Source organism: Callithrix jacchus, chromosome 22 (assembly GCF_049354715.1).
Source record: "Callithrix jacchus isolate 240 chromosome 22, calJac240_pri, whole genome shotgun sequence".
NCBI classification, from domain to species: domain Eukaryota; kingdom Metazoa; phylum Chordata; class Mammalia; order Primates; family Cebidae; genus Callithrix; species Callithrix jacchus.
Genome location: NC_133523.1, coordinates 48,614,368 through 48,636,310, shown reverse-complemented (window position 1 = coordinate 48,636,310; position 21,943 = coordinate 48,614,368). Strand labels below are relative to the sequence as shown.

The 21,943-nt window shown below is 49.6% G+C and overlaps 1 protein-coding gene across 1 annotated transcript in view; it reads right to left on the bottom strand.

Moving 5' to 3' along the window:
• Window positions 1–1,630: 1,630 nt before the first annotated feature.
• The window catches only part of NLRP9 (NLR family pyrin domain containing 9), a 39,244-nt gene continuing 18,931 nt past the window's right edge, over window positions 1,631–21,943 (bottom strand). Inside the window, exons 5-10 of the mRNA XM_054249458.2 lie at window positions 20,692–20,859; window positions 11,903–12,073; window positions 9,528–9,698; window positions 7,572–7,742; window positions 6,477–6,647; window positions 1,631–2,226 (exon numbers count right to left, since the gene is read on the bottom strand). Of these exons, the coding sequence (XP_054105433.1) occupies window positions 2,094–2,226; window positions 6,477–6,647; window positions 7,572–7,742; window positions 9,528–9,698; window positions 11,903–12,073; window positions 20,692–20,859 (985 nt within the window). The 3' untranslated portion in view covers window positions 1,631–2,093. The remainder of the gene's footprint in view (window positions 2,227–6,476; window positions 6,648–7,571; window positions 7,743–9,527; window positions 9,699–11,902; window positions 12,074–20,691; window positions 20,860–21,943) is intronic.

The window sequence follows — 21,943 nt, the reverse complement described above, 5'->3', positions numbered from 1 at the left end:
ACAGAGCATCCATGTAGGATCCAGAGTCTGCTCTTCCCCTGCTAATACAGAGCATCCCTGTAGGATCCAGAGTCTGCTCTTCCCCTGCTAATAATACAGAGCATCCGTGTAGGATCCAGAGTCTGCTCCTCCCCTGCTAATAATACAGAGCATCCGTGTAGGATCCAGAGTCTGCTCCTCCCCTGCTAATAATACAGAGCATCCGTGTAGGATCCAGAGTCTGCTCCTCCCCTGCTAATAATACAGAGCATCCGTGTAGGATCCAGAGTCTGCTCCTCCCCTGCTAATAATACAGAGCATCCGTGTAGGATCCAGAGTCTGCTCCTCCCCTGCTAATAATACAGAGCATCCGTGTAGGATCCAGAGTCTGCTCCTCCCCTGCTAATACAGAGCATCCGTGTAGGATCCAGAGTCTGCTCCTCCCCTGCTAATAATACAGAGCATCCGTGTAGGATCCAGAGTCTGCTCTTCCCCTGCTAATAATACAGAGCATCCGTGTAGGATCCAGAGTCTGCTCCTCCCCTGCTAATAATACAGCGCATCCGTGTAGGATCCAGAGTCTGCTCCTCCCCTGCTAATACAGAGCATCCGTGTAGGATCCAGAGTCTGCTCTTCCCCTGCTAATACAAAGTTCCACGGCTCTGGTCGTTTATGGCCCAGGTCTGAGTAGTCTGGAAGACGTGCCATGTGACGCTTTTCTGTGTCATCTCAGACCTCATGTTTCCCTAATATCTACAGGACTCTGCTGGACACTAATTTTTTTCCGTGTTTCCATACAGCCCTGCTTCCTTGTCTGTCTTTGGCCCACCAGGCTCTCCCCCTTTATTCCCGGTCACACGGGCTGGTATTAGGGGAATGAAACATAGGAGGAAGATGATGCCAGCATTCTTTAACATTGTGGGAAAAGGCCAAAAGCAAATAGAAAATTTGACAAAAACGTTTATAATTGCTTAAACATATGGAAAACATGGAAGGAAAATCAAAGCAGAGTGGGAGCACTCTCCACCAAAGACTGGAAACTTCAGCCTCCCAAGTATTCAAGAATCCGTAAGTGTGCCAGCAGAGCCAAGAGGAGGTCCACAATTTCTCATTCTCAGGAGAATCTGAGATTATCTTTTAATCTAGTGAAAACGGATACATAACCCGCCTTTATCACCTTTTGCACTCTAATAAAAATTTTAGGCTGGGCGCTGTGGCTCACACCTGTAATCCCAGCACTTTGGGAGGCCGAGGCTGGTGGATCACCTGAGGTTGGGAGTTCGAGACCAGCCTGACCAATATAGTGAAACCCCATTTCTACTAAAAATATAAAAAAATTAACTGGGTAGAGTGGTGGGTGCCTGTAATCCCAGGTACTTGGGAGGCCAAGGCAGAGGTTGCAGTGAGCTGAGATCGTGCCATTGCATTCCAGCCTAGGGGACACAGTGAGACTTCGTCTCAAAATATATATATTTATGTTAGACCAAGCCAATAAGGCATGAGCAATTTACCGTAGAGAACTAGGGAATGTTTACTTATGTCACTGAGGCGTTTAATATTGTCTTTTAAAATATAAAGTGTAGATAGATTTGAATAACACTGAATTTTTAGAAAAATCTGTTGGAGCGTCATACGAAAGGATAAGGCGAGATTTGAACATGCTTTTTTATTGGACAAGAAAACTGATCAAATCTAAATCTGGACAAACTAGAAAGTTCGGGTGCTCGCAATACAATCTATAGACACATTGTAGCGTGGCTTCTACGTCAGAAGAATCAGGATGGTGGTGCTTGCAGATCCATGGTCCTCCACACCAGGACACCGCTAAGAAAATAAAGCCGTGCTCTCCAGAGCCTCTAGCACTCATTTAACGTACTTGTTTTTCTAAGTATCACACAGTAGGACAGGATTTCTAAAGATAAGGGAATATAGGACCTAGGCCAAGACAATCAGCACACACCTACTGAAGCACACTCCGTAATCATCCTGCTAGAACCTGTCAGGGAACAGCCCTGAAGTCACAGCCCTGCTGCCGGGACATGCAGTTACAGGGAGAAGTGCCCGTGGTGATCGAGGAGAGCCTTTGTGAGAAGACTACTTCAGGGCGTGCTCCATCAGGGGATCACACCCCTGATCCTGTATTCCTCGTCAACCCAAGGTTCATGTGCAATGCTCAGGTGGGGACATTTTTCTTCCAGAGCCGTCAGCATCTTCTGAGATTCTTCATCAAAGGCGGATTTCTGCAGCCTGGGAAAATAGAAAAATTTTTGTTTTTTTCATTTTTACACAGTATTGCCTCTTTACATTCTGATGTCTGCGTCTTCTCTCCTCTCTGTTCTTTCCTAGAAATCACTGAGGATTGTAGTGAATTTGAAAAAACAAGCATGAATCTTTCCTGTAGAATAGGAAGCCTCTGATTTATACCATAAACTGAAATTTCATATACAGCATGTATCGATTAAGATTTAATTCAAAGAAGATGAATTTAGGTTAAAAAAGGAACAACTTCCATTCACTTGATGTTCATATGACCCGGCCCATTTATTCCTTCTTAAAATGTGGTTTAAACATATAAGATTTTCTCAGAGATACTCATATAATGAATTCACATTCCCATCACCAGCTTCTACAATGATCAATTTTCAGCCTCTTCCATTTACAACCCGCCCATTTTCGAGATGTAATTAAAACAGATGCTACACGTATAAAGTATTTAAAACGTCCCTTTCTATTTTTGGTATTTTACGTTTCTTTCATGTCATTGTCTCCTGAACCCTCTTCAATAAAGCTGGTTTTTGTAGTCACTAATAACATTGATTTTTTTTTTTTTTTTTTTTTTGAGACGGAGTTTCGCTCGTTACCCAGGCTGGAGTGCAATGGCGCGATCTCAGCTCACCGCAACCTCCGCCTCCTGGATTCAGGCAATTCTCCTGCCTCAGCCTCCCGAGTAGCTGGGACTACAGGCACGCGCCACCGTGCCCAGCTAATTTTTTGTATTTTTAGTAGAGACGGGGTTTCACCATGCCAGGATGGTCTCGATCTCTTGACCTCATTCGTGATCCGCCTGCCTCAGCCTCCCAAAGTGCTGGGATTACAGGCTTGAGCCACCGTGCCCGGCCAATAACATCAATTTTTAAAGTGACTTCTATCTTACTTAACCAGTTAGCCTTGAATACAGTTAATGACACTTGTCTGTTTTTCCCCTTCGTTTCCTGGACGCTGCTTTCTCCTGGCTTCCTGCCTCCCCCACCAGCTACCCTCCTTGCCTTATACACTGAATCTTTATCTACATGTTATGAGCATCAGGAAAACAAAAAATAAGTTCACAAGTAACTGGCAAGACTGGAACACAGGCTCTCCTGAGAGAATATGAGTAACATTTGCCAGTTTCTTCTCCCCTTCCCCGTGTCCTTCCCTCGTCTGGTGTTCAGTTATGTGCAAAAAGTTGAGGATTCGCAGGTCACAAAAATTCATAGACGCTTAGACACAGGAGAAAGAGTTTGTTACCTTAAATCTTCGGAAGTAGAGGAGATGCCTAAATTTGCTTTCAGCTACAGCGACACTTATCCAGAAATGACTGCTCTGATGTTTGCTACTGTGGAATGACGTGTTTTGGGTGTGGGGATGGTAACTGAACGTGAGCAGGACACAGTAACATTTTATACGCAAGTCTTCAGTACCCTGCCTGTCCCTACAGGTTCTGGGTCTCTCCCTTCCTGTGCTGTAGAGCTCCAGGGCCTGTGCGTTTTGCTGTAACCTCTTGGGATCCTCCGTAGAAATTCGTTGTATGGTTTGGATCTGTGTCCCCACCCAAATCTCCTATTCAATTATAACCCCCAGTGTTGGAGGTGGGATCTGGTGGGAGGTGACTGTATCGTGGGGTGGAGCCTTCACGAATCATTTCACACCGTCCCTTTGGTGCTGTTCTCATGATACAGCTCTCAGGAGATCTGGTTGTTTAAACGTGTGTGGCGGCCCCGACTTTCCTCCTGCTCCAGCCACCAAACGCGTGCCTGTTTCTCCCTTGCTTTCCCTCACAGTTCAAAGTTTCCTGAGCCACCTCAGAAGCAGAAGCCGCTGTGCTTCCTGTACAGCCTGCAGACCTGTGAGGCAATCAAACCTCTTTCCTGGCCGGGCACGGTGGCTCACACCTGTAATCCCAGCACCTGGGGAGGCCGAGGCGGGCGGATCACGAGGGCAGGAGCTCGAGACCAGGCTCACAAACATGGTGAAACCCCATCTCTACTAAAACTACAAAGATTAGCTGAGTGTGGTGTAATCCCAGCTACCGAGGAGGCTGGGGCAGAAGAATCGCTTGAACCCCAGAAGCAGACGTTGCAGTGAGCCAAGATCGCACCACTGCATTCCACCCTGGGCAATAGAGTGAGACTCCGTCTCCAAAAAAAAAAAAAAAAACCTTTTAAGTTACTCTGCCAGGTGTGGTGGCTCCTGCATGTAATCTCAGCACTTTTGGAGGCCGAGGCAGGTGGATCACCTGAGGTCAGGAGTTTGAGACCAGCAGGACCAACATGGTGAAACCCCATCTCTACTAAAAATACAACACTTAGCCGGGCATGGGGGTAAGCGCCTGTTATCCCAGCTTCTCCGGACACCGAAGCACGAGAATTGCTTGCGGCCGGGAGGCGGAGGTTGCAGGGAGTAGAGACGTCACCACTGCACTCCAGCCTGGGCAACAGAGCAAGACTGTCTCAAAAGAAAAGAAAAATTACCAGTCTCAGATATTCTCCATAGCAACGCAAGAACAGACAAATACCACTCAGCTGACCTCCCTGAACTCTGCTGGGAACTTTCCCCAGAGCCCACCCTGGGAGCATTTCGGTCAAGGACATTGTCAAGAGCTGTGTGTCTTTAGCCTTCATTGCTGATTCCAAGGTCCAGCTACACAACCCCTCAAGCAGAACTCGGCCCCTGAGCATCAGTGTCCTCACCCAAAAGGCAGGGTCACAGGAGTGCCCTCACAGACGACTGTGAGTTAATGTACTTAAGGAACCCAGAACCGTCCCCAGCCCTCTAGAATCTCTGTCCATCTGCCCCGCCCGCCACTCCAGGCCTCTCCTGCCCTGGTCAGGTAGCCTGCCTCACACTGCTCAGTAACCCGCAACCCTGGCTCTTCTCAGCAGCTCACTCATCACCTCTCACACACCAATCCTCCCGCCCCCGCATCAAGGGCACAAGGACAGAGATGTGAACGGTTTCGTTCCTGACCTCATCCCCAGCACATCATCCTAGCACGCATTCAAACATGCATCCTACAGGCTGGGCTCGGTGGCTCACACCTGCAATCCCAGCACTTCAGGAGGCCCAGGCGGATGGAGCGCTTGAGCCCAGGGGTTCGAGACCAGCCTGGGCAATGTGGTGAAACGCCGTCTCTACGAAAAATACAAAAATTAGCCAGCCTCATAACCCAGTCTCAAAATAAATAGAGATTAAGATTTGCTTCCAAAAAGATGAGTTTAGGTTTAAAAAAAAAAAAAAAAAAAGGAACTTGTATTCATTTGATGTTCATAGGCCCCAGGCACATTTATTCCTTCTTATGCAAAAGTTTATATAAAACGTAAACATAGGACAGGCGCGGCGGCTCAAGCCTGTAATCCCAGCACTTTGGGAGGCCGAGGCAGGTGGATCACGAGGTCGAGATCGAGACCATCCTGGTCAACATGGTGAAACCCCGTCTCTACTAAAAATACAAAAAATTAGCTGGGCATGGTGGCGCGTGCCTGTAATCCCAGCTACTCGGGAGGCTGAGGCGGGAGAATTGCCTGAACCCAGGAGGCGGGTTGCAGTGAGCCGAGATCGCGCCATCGCACTCCAGCCTGGGTAACAAGAGCGAAACTCTGTCTCAAAAAAAAAAAAAAAAAACCTAAACATATTGTGAGCTTTTTTCAGAGACATTAATATAATGAATTCACGTACCCCTCACAAACTTCAACAATTATCTATATTTAAAAAAAACTTTTAAAAATGAAAAAAAAAAATCAGAAGGAAAAATTAACTTTAAAAATTCATCCGACAGATTTCAAACAAGATCGCTCCAGTTTTCCAGACAACGTTAGCTGCTGCTGTTGGGCGAATGCATTTCTGGGTCGAGACCCTGCTCCGCCCATCCCAGAAGCCCTCCCCAAGTGTGCGCTGGGGTTGCGTTTTGTGGTAAGTAGGAGGTGACGTTTCAGGACAGCGCTGCTTCTCGCCCGGTGCGGCTGTGGCTCCAGGGGGCTTTCGGCAGTTTCTGGGGCTCTTTTTGGTCGTCATCACTCAGGGAGATGCTACTGGCCCTTCATGAGAAAGGCCAAGAATGCTGCTTGACATCTTACAATGTCAATGATTTGACATCTTGCAATGTGCACGGGGGCCCAGGGCAGGCCCCACGACAAAGAACCCTCCCGCCTGGTGCCCGTCGTGTCGCGGTTGGGCAAATGGCCAGCGAACTGAGCTCGTTCTGAAGTCACTCGCCACCAAGGGAGACAGAGTGCACTCACCCCAGCATCTGCAGGGCACAGTCCGGGTGGCTCAGAGCCTCACACAGCAACACCACCCCCTCGGGGTCCAAGGTGATCCAGTCAAGGTTCAGGCTCCTCAGCGTTTTGCTGGCGATCAGTGCCGCGGCGAGGTCTTCACAGCAGGCGTGGGTGATCCGACATGTTTGCAGCCTGCAAAAGGGAAAGCGGAGAGGGCGCCTTGGCTTTGGGCAGGCTGGAAGGCAGCCACCGTCTGCTGCTGCTGTTGGTGTTCCAAGGCAGCTTCGCCAGGCCGGAGTGCAGTGGTGCGATCTCGGCTCACCACAGCCTCCACCTCCAGGGCTCCAGTGATTCTCCTGCCTCAGCCTCCCAAGTAGCTGGGATTACAGGCACGCACCCCCACACCTGGCTAATTTTTATATTTTTAGTAGAGATGGGGTTTTGCCATGTTGGCCAGGATCCTCCCGAACTCCTGACATCAGGTAACCTGCCTGCCTCGGCCTCCCAAAGTGCTGGGATTACAGGCGTGAGCCACCGTGCCCAGCCAGGCACACCATTGTTACCTGTCAGTGACATACCACCAGGCAGGGGACTTTACAGTCTAAAAGAGCAGTTCTCAGCCAGGGCAGTTGTGCTCCTGGGGGACACGTGTCGAGTGACATTTATACCAGGCAGGGGACTTTACAGTCTAAAAGAGCGGTTCTCAGCCAGGGCGGTTGTGCTCCTGGGGGACACGTGTCGAGTGACGTTTATACCAGGCAGGGGACTTTACAGTCTAAAAGAGCAGTTCTCAGCCAGGGCAGTTGTGCTCCTGGGGGACACGTGTCGAGTGACATTTATCCCAACTGAAGGGTGCTGCTAGCAACTTGAGGGTAATGGCCAGCGCCACAGCTCACATCCTACGAGGCACAGGATGGCCCCCAAGGCAAGTAACGCTCCAGTCCCAAACCCCAAGAGTACCGAGACTGAGCAAAGCCTGGGACAGCATTTCACGCATCAGATCATCCCAGACAGAGTCGCTTTTAAACCTGCCCCCTGGCATTCCATCAACCCTCCAGATTTTCCTCTTCTAGAAATAGGTAAACTTTCCTACGATGAAGGTCAGCGGATACTCACCCAAGACACTCTAATTTACAGTTAGGATGCTTCAAAGCTTCACATAACTGTCTGACACCAGCGTCTCCTATCTCATTATGCCCAAGTTTCAGGATCTTCAGTTTTTCATTGCAGATGAGGGTATCAGCGATGTCCTTACAGGAATCGGAAGTGAGGAAACAGGCCATCAACCTGTGGGGGGGAAACACACACACTCACTCACACACTTACGAGGCCAATCACGATGGCCTAGCTAATTTTCACTTATTCTTAGGGAGCAATAAATACCCATGGACTTCTGAGATGAAAAGGGTGGGGAGGGGAGAGAGAGAACAAGGGAGAAAAGGGGAGATGGGAGGGGAAAGAAGGGGGCGTAAGGGGGGAAAGGGGATAGTAGCGGGGCACAGGAGGGGAAGAGGATGGATGAGGTAAGGGAGGAGGGGAGAGGGGAAAAGGAGGGGAGAGAACAGAAAAGGAGGTGAGAGGGGAAGAGGAGGGAGGAGAGGGGAAGAGGAGTGGGTGGGGAGGGGGAAGAGGGGATGGGGAGGGGAGAGGGGAAGAGGGGATGGAGAGGGGAAGAGGAAGGGGAAAAGAAGGGGGAGAAGAGGGGAGGAGGAGGGGACAGGGAAGGAAGAGGAAGGAGGGAAAGGGAGGAGGGATGAGGGAAGGGGGAGGAGGGATGAGGGAAGGAGGAGGAGGGAGGAATCCACCCAGAATGGTCTTCAGTTCCTAGCAGAAGGAATGAATGATTCTCATGCTCCGACTGTCATTTATCAAGTGTGCATGAAGAGCCAGGCATGGATCCTAATCCTTCAAGCATGTGATTCCCACAGACCACCTCAGTTCTTTGAGGAGACTGTAGCTATCCTCACACTGGATGGGGAGAGGGGAGTCGCCTGCACAAGTTCGCCCGGTCAGGGGCACTCAGGACTCCATCCAGGCCTTTCTAGGGCCAGGGACACAACCCCGAGTCCTGTGCTGCGTCCTTACAACCCCCTTCCAGAACGCTCCCAGAACCAGGTAGGGTAGATATAGAGTGAAGACACCGTTCTCTCCCTGTCTCGGTCTATGCGGGCTGTTATAACAAAATACCATAGAAACGGGTCCCTTAGAGATGACAGAAATGTACTTCTCACAGTTCTGGAGCTGGGAAGTCCAAGACCAACATGTCCACAAACTCTGGTGAGGGCCACATTCTGCTTAGCAGGTGGCATTTTCTTTCTTTTTTCTTTACTTTTTTTTTTTTAAGACGGGGTTTCACCATGTTGGTCAGGCTGGTCTTGAACTCCTCACCCCAGGTGATCCATCCGCCTTGGCCTCCAAAGTGCTTGAATTACAGGCGTGAGCCACTACGCCCAGCCACAGGTGGCATTTTCTTACTGTGACCACAGATGGTGGAGGGGCAAAGTCTCTGGGGCCTCTATTTTTTTTGAGACAGTGTCTCGCTCTGTCACCAGGCTAGAGTGCAGTGGCACGATCTCAGCTCCCTGCAACCTCTGCCTCCCGGGTTCAAGCAATTCTTCTGCCTCAGCCTCCTGAGGAGCTACAGGCACGTAGCTACTTGGGACTACAACTAGTTTGTAGCTACGGGTATGGGACCACAGGTGCACACGACTACACCCAACAATTTATTTTTCTTAGTAGACACGGGGTTCCACCATGTTGGCCAGGATGGTCTCCAGCTCCAGATCTTGTGACCGCCCACCTGGGCCTCCCAAAGTGCTGGGATTACAGGCATGCGCCACCGCACCGGGCCTGGGGCCTCTTTTATAAGAGTGGGACGCTCCACCCTTACGACCTAACCACCTCCCAAAGGCCCCGCCTCCTAGTGCCATCAGCCTGGGGGTGAGGATCCAGCATCCGAATTTTGGAAAGACACACCCCTTCCGATGCTCCATGTCCCTCTCCTGTTTCCTCCCCAGGGCCAACATTCAGAAAAGACACCCTGACAGTGAAGCGAGTCCCGGCCGGTCCTACCACAGCTCCCGTATGCTACAGTCCGGGTGCTTCAGCGCTTCGCACAGCAAGGCCACCGCACTGTCTTCCAGATGATTGGACCCCAGATCGAGGAGGGACAGGGATTTACTGCGCGCAAGCCCTTCGGAAATGGCTTCACAGGACACACAGGTGAGACAGCAGTACATCAACCTGCAGAGAAACACACCGTCGACCAGCCCACCGAGGCTTCCCGCAGTGACATTCACGCGCGCTCTCTGCCACAGGCAAAACCCTTCCAGGTATTCCTTCAATTCTGCTGTCACTCAGCAAAACAAGGAGCCGGGTGCGGTGGCTCACGCCTGTCATCCCAGCACTTTGGGAGGCCCAGGCGGGTGAATCACAAGGTCAGGAGATCGAGACCAGCCTGGCCAACATGTTAAAACCCCGTCTCTACTAAAAATACAAAAATTAGTCGGCACGTGGTAGTGGATACCTATAATCCCAGCCACTCGGGAGGCTGAGGCAGAATTGCCTGAACCCAGGAGGCGGAGGTTGCGGTGAGCCGAGATCGCGCCATTGCACTCCAGCCTGGGTAACAAGAGCGAAACTCCGTCTCAAAAATAAAATAAGGAGCTGGGCGCAGGGGCTCATGCCTGTAACCCCAGCCCTTTGGGAGGCCGAGGAGGGTCTGCTTTTATTGTCTAAACAACCCTCTCAGTAACAGTTGATTCTAGCCCTGTCTTACTCCACATGTATGCGTGAGCGTGTGACCCACATGTACACAGATGCCCTTGTGTGCACAGCATGCGAACGGAGCTGGCACTTCTCACTCTATGGACTTGAGTGTTGCGTGTCCCCAGTTTGGGCGTCCCAGTTTTGTCTTGTTTTTAATTTTTTTTTTGCGTGTCCCCAGTTTTTTGTTTTTTTTTTTTTTTTTTTTTTGAGATGGAGTTTCGCTCTTGTTACCCAGGCTGGAGTGCAATGGCGCGATCTCGGCTCACCGCAACCTCCGCCTCCTGGGTTCAGGCAATTCTCCTGCCTCAGCCTCCCGAGTAGCTGGGATTACAGGCACGCGCCACCATGCCCAGCTAATTTTTTTTGTATTTTTAGTAGAGACGGGGTTTCACCATGTTGACCAGGATGGTCTCGATCTCTTGACCTCGTGATCCACCCGCCTCGGCCTCCCAAAGTGCTGGGATTACAGGCGTGAGCCACCGCGCCCGGCCCAACGTGTCCCCAGTTTTAAGGCACCGCAGCAACCTGTCTCACTGAACACCAGGTGTCTAGCGTGGCCTCACTGGGAAAATAGAGAATGTGCTCTACTGTGACCCTTACCACGCCCCACCCACCGAGGAGGCAGGTCATTCTACGCATCAGCAGCAGGTAGGAGGACACGCAGGAGGGGCCCAGAAATAACCCTCGACATGCAAAGCCCCATCCCAGAAAGGAATCTAATGATTTCACCTTTCTCAAGTATTTATTCTCCCAGGCTGGGCATGGTGGCTCACACCTGTAATCCCAGCACTTTGGGAGGCCGAGGCAGACGGATCACCTGAGGTCGGGAGTGTGAGACCAGCCTGACCAACGTGGAGAAACGCCATCTCTACTAAAAATACAAAAATTAGCTGGGCGTGGTGGTGGGTGCCAATAATCCCAGCTACTTGGGAGGCCGAGGCAGGAGAATTGCTTGAACCCAGGAGGCAGAGGTTGCAGTGAGCTGAGATTGCACCATTGCATTCCAGCCTGGGCAACAGAGCAAAACTCTATTAAAAAAAAAAAAAAAAAGTATTTATTCTCCCTTACCCCAGCATCCAGGATACCCACAGGGACGTCATCCCACTTTGTGACCACCAAGATTTACTGAGCTCCAAATGAGATGGGAGACATATGGGGGCTAGTCGGGCACCTCCTGAATTCAATCTCATGGTGCCTCTATGGTTTCTTATCAGCTCCATTTTATTTATTTATCGTGAGACTGAGTCTTGCTCTTTCACCCGGGTTAGAGGGCAGTGGTGCGACCTTGGCTCACAGCAACCTCCACCTTCCGAGTTCAAGTGTCTGTCCTACCTCAGCCTCCCACGTAGTTGGGATGGAAGGTACCCGCCACCATGCCCGATTAATTTTTGTAATTTTAGTGGAGAGGAGGTTTTGCCCTGTTGGCCAGGCTGGTCTCAAACTCCTGACTTCAGGTGATCCACCTACCTCGGCCTCCCAAAATACTGGGATGACAGGTGTGAGCCACTGCGCCAGCCAGCTCCATTTCACTGATGAGCAGCTGGGGCACGGAAAGGGAACTCAGGGCTACCTAGGAACTCCACATTCTGCCGTGCCCCTCAGTGAGCACCGTAACGGGCGGACCCAAGTGCGCGCTTCAGACATCTCCCCGTCGGCCTGCTTCCCACAGCCCCACTTACATCAACTTCTCCAGGGCACAGTTGGGGTGCTTCAGGCCTTCACACAGAAACAGCATGCCTTCATCCCTCAAGGGGTTTTCTACCAAGGAGAGAAGTTTCAGCTTGGTGTTGCAGGCCAGGACAGAGGCGATGTCTTCACAAGCTTCGTGGGAGAGGTCACACTTTCCCAGTCTACACACGAGACACACACCATGAGATGGGACCGGAGCTTTCGATGACTCGTGCAAATTGGCCACGGGCCACACGACACCTCTGATCCTAATCTTGCACCTGCCCATCAGACTGAAGTACAGTGGCGCGATCTCAGCTCACTGCAACCTCCGTCTCCTGCGTTCAAGCAATTCTCCTGCCTCAGCCTCCCAAGTAGCTGGGATCACAGGCGTGCACCGCCACACCCAGCTAATTTTTCTTATTTTTTATTTTTAGTAAAGACAGGGTTTCACCGTGTTAGCCAGGCTGGTCTCAAACTCCTGACTTCAAGAGTTCTGCGCACCTCAGCCTCCCAAAGTGCTGGCATTACGGGCACCGGCCACCACACCTGGCCCACAGCTGCCTTCAGATCTCTCTTCTCCATCCTACTCAAAGGGCAAGGCACATTGCAAGTTTTAGGCATGGATTGTCTGCTCTCCATTATAATTTTTAGAAAGTTCCTCAGTCTCTAACTACTTACTGCACGCCTGTATCAAATTATCTTATGTACCCCACAGAAAGCTCCTCATTCTTCAAGCCTCTTGATTGAAAGTATGATGGGGATCTCTCGTCCCAGACCAAGGGGAAATTAGAGATAAGATGAAGAGAAGCAATATTTGAAGATAGAGATCACAGTAGAGTGTCCTCAGAAGCCTGTGCAAATTATTCATCCACAAATGTAGGAAGCTCAGTGAACGTTTAAGCAGTTTAAATACAAAGACATACCAAAACCACACAAAATTAGGGAGGAAAAAACCCTTAACATTAGCCAGAGACACGTTGCCTACCCTGGGATGAAATACTGATGGCTACACTTAGAGCATGGAAGCCAGAATGGAATGGAATTACATCGTTAACGTATGAAAGAACTTTGGGAGGCCGGGCCAGGCAGATCACAAGGTCAGGAGATCGAGACCATCCTGGTTATCATGGTGAAACCCTGTCTCTACTAAAAATACAAAAAAAATTAGCCGGGCGTGATGGCCTTGGGAGGCTGAGGCAGGAGAATCACTTGAACCCAGGAGGCAGAAGTTGCAGTGAGCTGAGATCGTGCCACTGCACTCCAGCCTGGGTGACAGAGCAAGACTCATCTTAAAAAAAAAAAAAAAAGGAACAAAAGAAAACATTGAAAACCTACAATTCTCTGATGTGTAGGGGAAAAGAAATCTTCAAAATTAAAATCAAAACAGGCATTCGTGGCTCATAAATACACCATGGTCACCTGGAATATACCATGGTCACCTGGAATTCACCATGGTCACCCGGAATTCACCATGGTCACCCGGAATACACCATGGTCACCCGGAATTCACCATGGTCACCCGGAATTCACCATGGTCACCCGGAATACACCATGTCACCCGGAATACACCAGGGTCACCTGGAATTCACCAGGGTCACCTGGAATTCACCATGTCACCTGGGATACACCATGGTCACCTGGGATACACCATGGTCACCTGGAATACACCAGGTCACCTGGGATACACCATGGTCACCTGGGATACACCATGGTCACCTGGAATACACCAGGTCACCTGGGATACACCATGGTCACCTGGGATACACCATGTCACCTGGAATACACCATGTCACCTGGGATACACCATGTCACCTGGGATACACCATGTCACCTGGGATACACCATGGTCACCTGGAAGTCACCCAGAATACACCATGGTCACCCGGAATACACCATGTCACCCGGAATACACCATGGTCACCTGGAATTCACCATGTCACCTGGGATACACCATGTCACCTGGGATACACCATGGTCACCTGGGATACACGTCACCTGGGATACACCAGGTCACCTGGGATACACCAGGTCACCTGGGATACACCATGGTCACCTGGAATACACCATGTCACCTGGAATACACCATGTCACCTGGGATACACCATGGTCACCTGGGATACACCATGGTCACCTGGAATACACCAGGTCACCTGGGATACACCATGGTCACCTGGGATACACCAGGTCACCTGGGATACACCATGGTCACCTGGAATACACCAGGTCACCTGGGATACACCATGTCACCTGGGATACACCATGTCACCTGGGATACACCATGTCACCTGGGATACACCATGGTCACCTGGAAGTCACCCAGAATACACCATGGTCACCCGGAATACACCATGTCACCCGGAATACACCATGGTCACCCGGGATACACCATGTCACCTGGGATACACCAGGTCACCTGGGATACACCATGGTCACCTGGGATACACCAGGTCACCTGGGATACACCATGGTCACCTGGGATACACCAGGTCACCTGGGATACACCATGGTCACGTGGAATACACCATGTCACCTGGGATACACCATGGTCACCTGGGATACACCAGGTCACCTGGAATACACCATGGTCACCCGGAATACACCAGGTCACCCGGAATACACCATGTCACCCGGGATACACCATGTCACCCGGGATACACCATGTCACCCGGGATACACCATGTCACCCGGGATACACCAGGTCACCCGGGATACACCATGTCACCCGGGATACACCATGTCACCCGGGATACACCATGTCACCCGGGATACACCATGTCACCCGGGATACACCATGTCACCCGGGATACACCATGTCACCCGGGATACACCATGTCACCTGGGATACACCATGTCACCCAGAATACACCATGTCACCCGGAATACACCATGTCACCCGGGATACACCAGGTCACCCGGAATACACCATGTCACCCGGGATACACCATGTCACCCGGGATACACCATGTCACCCGGAATACACCATGTCACCCGGAATACACCATGTCACCCGGGATACACCATGTCACCCAGAATACACCATGTCACCCGGGATACACCATGTCACCCGGGATACACCATGTCACCCGGAATACACCATGTCACCTGGGATACACCATGTCACCTGGGATACACCATGTCACCCGGGATACACCATGTCACCCAGAATACACCATGTCACCCGGGATACACCATGTCACCCGGGATACACCATGTCACCCGGGATACACCATGTCACCCGGAATACACCAGGTCACCCGGGATACACCATGTCACCCGGGATACACCATGTCACCCTGAATACACCATGTCACCTGGGATACACCATGTCACCCGGAATACACCATGTCACCCGGGATACACCATGTCACCTGGGATACACCATGTCACCCGGGATACACCATGTCACCCGGGATACACCATGTCACCTGGAATACACCATGTCACCCGGGATACACCATGGTCACCCGGGATACACCATGTCACCCAGAATACACCATGTCACCTGGGATACACCATGTCACCTGGGATACACCATGTCACCCGGGATACACCATGTCACCTGGGATACACCATGTCACCCGGGATACACCATGTCACCCGGGATACACCATGTCACCCAGAATACACCATGTCACCTGGAATACACCATGTCACCCGGAATACACCATGTCACCTGGGATACACCATGTCACCTGGAATACACCATGTCACCCGGAATACACCATGTCACCTGGAATACACCATGTCACCCGGAATACACCATGTCACCTGGGATACACCATGTCACCTGGAATACACCATGTCACCCGGAATACACCATGTCACCTGGGATACACCAGGTCACCTGGGATACACCATGTCACCCGGGATACACCATGGTCACCTGGGATACACCATGTCACCCAGAATACACCATGTCACCCGGGATACACCATGTCACCGGGATACACCATGTCACCTGGCTTATAAAGGTAAGGACTGTTGGTTGCTCACTTGAGGAAAAGCCATCTTCAACAGCGTTCTGTGTTCACATGTGCAAACGTTTCTCTTAAACCCGACTTTATACTTCACAGAAACATTGATTCAAAGTAGATTATAGCCCCAGTTTGCATGGTAAAATAAGGCTTTTAGAGAAAAATGCACAGCAGTTATCTATGACTTTGGGCCTGGAAACAATTCTTTTTTCCTCTGAGACTGGGTCCTACCCTGTCATTCCGATTGGAGTGCAGTGCAGCGATGACAGCTCCTTGGACCTTTGGGCTCAAGAGATCCTCCTGTCAGCCTCCCGAGTGACTACAGGTATGTACCACCATACCTAGCGAATTTCTTTTTTAGAGACGGGGGTCTCACTATGTTGCCCAGGCTGGTCTCTTCCTCCTGGCCTCAAGTGATCCTCCTGCCTCAGCCTCCCGAGTGACTACAGGTATGTACCACCATACCTAGCGAATTTCTTTTTTAGAGACGGGGGTCTCACTATGTTGCCCAGGCTGGTCTCTTCCTCCTGGCCTCAAGTGATCCTCCTGCCTCAGCCTCCCGAGTGACTACAGGTATGTACCACCATACCTAGCGAATTTCTTTTTTAGAGACGGGGGTCTCACTATGTTGCCCAGGCTGGTCTCTTCCTCCTGGCCTCAAGTGATCCTCCTGCCTCAGCCTCCCAAAGTGCTGGGATCACAGGCATGAGCCTCCAAGCCTGGCAACAGTTCCCTAAACACACGCAAAAGACAGCTGAACGTGAAAAGATCAATGTAGTTTTGATAAGGAATCTCTCTGAATTCAAAGATGATGTTAAGAATGTGGAAAACCAAACCACACAGAAGATATTTGCAATGCATATAAATCTGACCCAGGATTCATTCTGCAATATAGAAAGAACACCCATCCGTCAATTAGAAAAAGACAACCAAACAAAACCATGGGCTACACCAGCACATCAAACAGACACATCCCAACAGGAAGCCCAGAAAATCAAACGCATGAAAAGGCTCCCAAATTCTTAGTCATCAGAGAAATGCAAATTAAATCCACTCAGACATTATGCCCTAAGCAGAATGGATTTGAAAAGATCAACACCATCAAATGTGGTGAGAAGGTGGGACACGTAGAACAGGTTCATTTCACGGGAGTATAATCCGGGGAAGCCTCTGGTTAAAAGAAACTGATTCAGTCTAGTTTCACTGCAAGTTTTATAAAAGGTTATTTTTAAAAGCAGCTTTGGGCCAGGCACGGTGGCTCACACCTGTAATCCCGGCACTTTGGGAGGCCGACTCTGGTAAATCACCTGCGGTCAGGAGTTTGAGACCAGCCTGGCCAACATGGAGAAATCCTGTCTCTACTAAAAATACAAAAAATTAGCCAGGCATGGTGGTGCACACCTGTAATTCCAGCTACTCGGGAGACTGAGGCAGGAGAATCACTTGAACCTGGGAGGCGGAGGTTATGGTAAGCCGAGAGATGGCACCACTGCACTCCAGCCTGGGCAACAAGAGTAAAACTCTACCTTAAAAAAATTTTTAATTTAAAAATAAAAAAAAAATTAAAACAGCTTTGTACATTTCATTAGTAAAATTTTCTGGTTGTAAGAATGCACTGTTGCTGTGTAAGGTGTTACCTTTGGTGGAAGCTGGGTGATGGTTGGGACGTGGGACTTCTCTATACTGATTTCCTGTGAGTATAATAATCTTTTAATAAAAATAAACAATGACAAAGTAAAATGGCTGATGTGGGAAAACAGGTGTTTGCCATAAAGGTTTCCAGACACACATGAATTAAGGCGGTGGTATCCACAAAAGTGTCCAGGGCCTCTGCATACTATTGGATGGTTTTTTCCCTAGCACAAGAGCCCCTGCATTAGATTTAAGCAAATGTCTCCTTCTGTTTTAGCCAAGCTGACCCCCTCCCACCACCAGAAGAGAGGCATCACTCTAATCTATCCTAGGGCACGTCGCAGACTAGCCCTGCTGACATTTGGACTAGACAATCTTTCATTGTTGGGGCGCTGTCCTCCACATTACTGGCTATTTAGCAGCAATCTTGGTGCCCAAATCTCATCCTGTAGCTCCCATAGTCCCCACGTGTTATGGGAGGGACCCAGTGGGAGATAATTAAATCATGGGGGCAGGTCTTTCCCATGCCGTTCTCGTGACAGTAAGTCTCACAAGATCTGATGGTTTTATAAAGGGGAGTTTCCCTGCACATGCTTTTCTCTCTTGTTTGCCACCATGTGAGATGTGCCTTTCACCTTCCACTACGATTGTGAGGCCTCCCTAGCCACATGGAAGTACTGTTAAGTCCAATATATCCCTTCCTTTCGTAAATTGCCAAATCTCGGGTATGTCTTTCCAGCAGCGTGAAAACGGCTTAACAGGCTTGGTCGCTATCCACCAGATGCCAGCAGCAGCCCCCAACTCAGTTGTGATCACTGAACGTGTCTCTCAACATTGACATCCCCTAAGAGACAAAACTCCCCGCATTGATAACTACTTAGAGAGAACCTGATTTGAAGACCTCCCACCACCACCACCACACTGAAGTAAATGAATAGTCTGCCCCAAAAGGCAACATTTCTACCTACATTATGTTCTCCAATCCTTATGTTAATATATAATAGATGAATAATGTATTCATCTATTATATGCAAATAATGTAATTTGAAACAGAGCAAAATACTATGGAATTTTGAAAGTTTCCCCTGAGAAGAGAAAGAGTAGAAATTGAAAAAAAAAAAGTTGTCATGCACTGTTCACAATAGCAAAGGCCTAGAACCAACCCAAATGCCCATCAGTGACAGACTGGATAAAGCAAATGTAGCACATACACACCATGGAATACTATGCAGCCATAGAAAAGGAACAAGATCATGTCCTTTGCAGGAACATGGATAAAGCTAGAAACCATCATTCTCAGCAAACTGACACAGGAACAGAAAACCAAACACCGCGTGTTCTCACTCATAAATGGGTGTTGAACAATGAGAACACATGGACACAGGGAGGGGAACATCACACACTGGGGCCTGTTGGGGGGTGGGGGACTAGAGGAGGGAGAGCAATAGGAGAAATACCTAATGTAGATGACAATGGGGATGGATGCAGCAAACCATATGGCACATGTATACCTACCTAACAGGCACATTCTGCACATGTACCCTGGAACTTAAAAGTATAATTTTTAAGCCGGGCGCAGTCGCTCACGCCTGTGATCCCAGCACTTTGGGAGGCCGAGGCGGGTGGATCACGAGGTCAAGAGATCGAGACCATCCTGGTCAACATGGTGAAACCCCGTCTCTACTAAAAATACAAAAAATTAGCTGGGCATGGTGGCGCGTGCCTGTAATCCCAGCTACTCGGGAGGCTGAGGCAGGAGAATTGCCTGAACCCAGGAGGCGGAGGTTGCAGTGAGCTGAGATGGTGCCATTGCACTCCAGCCTGGGTAACAAGAGCGAAACTCCGTCTCAAAAAAAAAGTTGCCATGATACGGAAACAGCTTGAATGAGGAATGATATCCACAGCAGTTCTACGAACAACCCTTATGCACAGAACCTGCCTCTTTCTCCCAAAGAGTCTGGACACATAAAATTAACAGAGGATAGGTGAATCTGTCAATTACATTCTGATGGTTCCCGCAACAAAGAGACCGTGAACTGGGAGAGAGAAGACCGTATTCTCTTGGCGGGTTTCCTGAGCTGATTTCGCTTACTGCTGCCTCAATGACCCTTTGTTCTCTTTTGAAAGATACACAGGCTCTCCTTAAAAATCACCCAGTTAAGAGAGGGGCAGCCCAGAAAATTTTCAAGAGAAAGACGTGACTTTGGGCAAGTGACATTTCCCTTGGCTTTAATGCTGTCAACTGACAAATGAGATAATCACACTTGTGATCTTTTTTTTTTTTTTTTGAGACGGAGTTTCGCTCTTGTTACCCAGGCTGGAGGGCAATGGCGCGATCTCGGCTCACCGCAACCTCCGCCTCCTGGGTTCAGGCAATTCTCCCGCCTCAGCCTCCCGAGTAGCTGGGACTACAAGCACCCGCCACCATGCCCAGCTAATTTTTTGTGTTTTTAGTAGAGACGGGGTTTCACCATGTTGACCGGGATGGTCTTGATCTCTTGACCTCGTGATCCACCCACCTCGGCCTCCCAAAGTGCTGGGATTACAGGCGTGAGCCACCGCGCCCGGCCACTTGTGATCATTAACATGCTTCACTTTTCAGTTTCTATAAATATCTTTACGAAAAAAATCGTGTTGTTTTATCCATGTTTGTTGACGGCAGAAGCAAGAAGTCTCAAGTGAGGTGTCCGTGAGATGAGGCTGGGTGCAGCCACTCATGGGGAGTACCGTGATCCCAGTACTTTAGGAGGTCAGGGCGGGCAGATCACTTGAGACCAGGAGTTCGAGATCAGCCTGGGCACTAGGGTGAAACCCCACCTCTACAGAAAATATAAAAATAGCTGTGTGTGGTGGCGTGCACCTGTAATTCTAGCTACTCAGGAGGCTGAGGTGGAAGGATCACTTGAGCCCAGGAGGCTGAGGTTGCAGTGAGCCAAGATCGTGTCACTGCACTTCAGTCGGGGCAACAGAGTGAGACCCTGTCTCAAAAAAAAAAAAAAAAGGAATTAAAGTGAGATGGGAAGGCGAAAACAAACGTTCTGAGGAGGCCTTGCCCACTGGAGTGTACCTTCACCTTACCAGACAGACTGAGATCCGAAAGATGAAAAACGAGAGAGGTGAGGACATGCAGCGGCCCCTGCAGACGGAAACCCCGGTAAAAACAGCACTCGGCACGAACAGCCCAGACTCACATCAGCTCCTGTATCTTACACACTGGGTGCTTCAGAGTCTCACACAGGTACTTGACTTCGCTGTGGCAGAGGCTAGTGCCATACAGGCTCAGCATTTTCAGGTGAGGGTTGTGAAGAACAGCCCTAAACAATCCTGAATCCTGTCCAAAGTTAGACATAAAAGTAAGCCTGGAAAAGATGAAAAAATACGTAGTCACGCGACGAGATCCCAGCGCGAAGCCAGACACCTCTTGTACGATGCTTCCTGCCCCGCACGCTTGGCCTCACGACGCCGTTTCTGGAATTCCGGTCACTCCTGCTCGTAAATTATTTCTCGGTGGGTCTTCAGACAGCAGACAAGCACAGGGGCTCGAGCTGTTGGGCGTTTTCCTGTTTGTTCCTAGTCTGTCCACCAGTACATGACAGCAAGCACATGAGGAAAAGGAGTCAGAGGAATCCCGTGTTCAGCTGAGCCCCTGAGAACGGGGACAAACTATGCTTGTACCTCTGTGTGTTCCAAGATTCACGCCTCACATAAAATAGTCCCCGTATCCGAGGAAAGAACCCATTTCCTTTTCAAAACTAAGATTTTTTTAAATAGAGGAGACAATGTTAAGCACTGTCAAAAAAAAAACTCAGGCTCCAGAGTTGCAGAAAACTGGATCTGACGTTTTGCTTTCCTCCTTGTTGGTTTCGCAAGATTGGGCAAACAACCTAACGGCTGTGTGGTCCAGTCTCTTCATGAAATAAAAAAATACGGTCATGTGATTGAGAAATCAGCATTTAAGGCCGGGCACGGTGGCTCACACCTGTCATCCCAGCACTTTGGGAGGCCGAGGCAGGCAGATCACATGAGGTCAGGAGTTTGAGACCAGCCTAGCCAACAAGGCGACCCCGTCTCTACTAAAAATACAAAAAATTGGCTGGGCATGGTGGTGCACGCCTGTAGTCCCAGCTACTCAGGAGGCTGAGGCAGGAGAATTGCCTGAACCCAGGAGGCGGAGGTTGCAGTGAGATCACGCCATTGCACTCCAGCCTGGGCAACAGGAGCAAAAAGTCCGTCTCAAAAAAAAGAAATTAGCATTTATTGTAATGCCTGGAACACAGGCAATTCATGTTGGCTCTTATTTTAATATCTACATGTATTTGTCATATGTGTATTTATAAACCAAATACGTATCTATAAAACAGATATATACTTACCAGATAAATATGTATTTACAAACCAGAATATGTACTTATAAACCAGAGAAACATATGTATTTATATATTA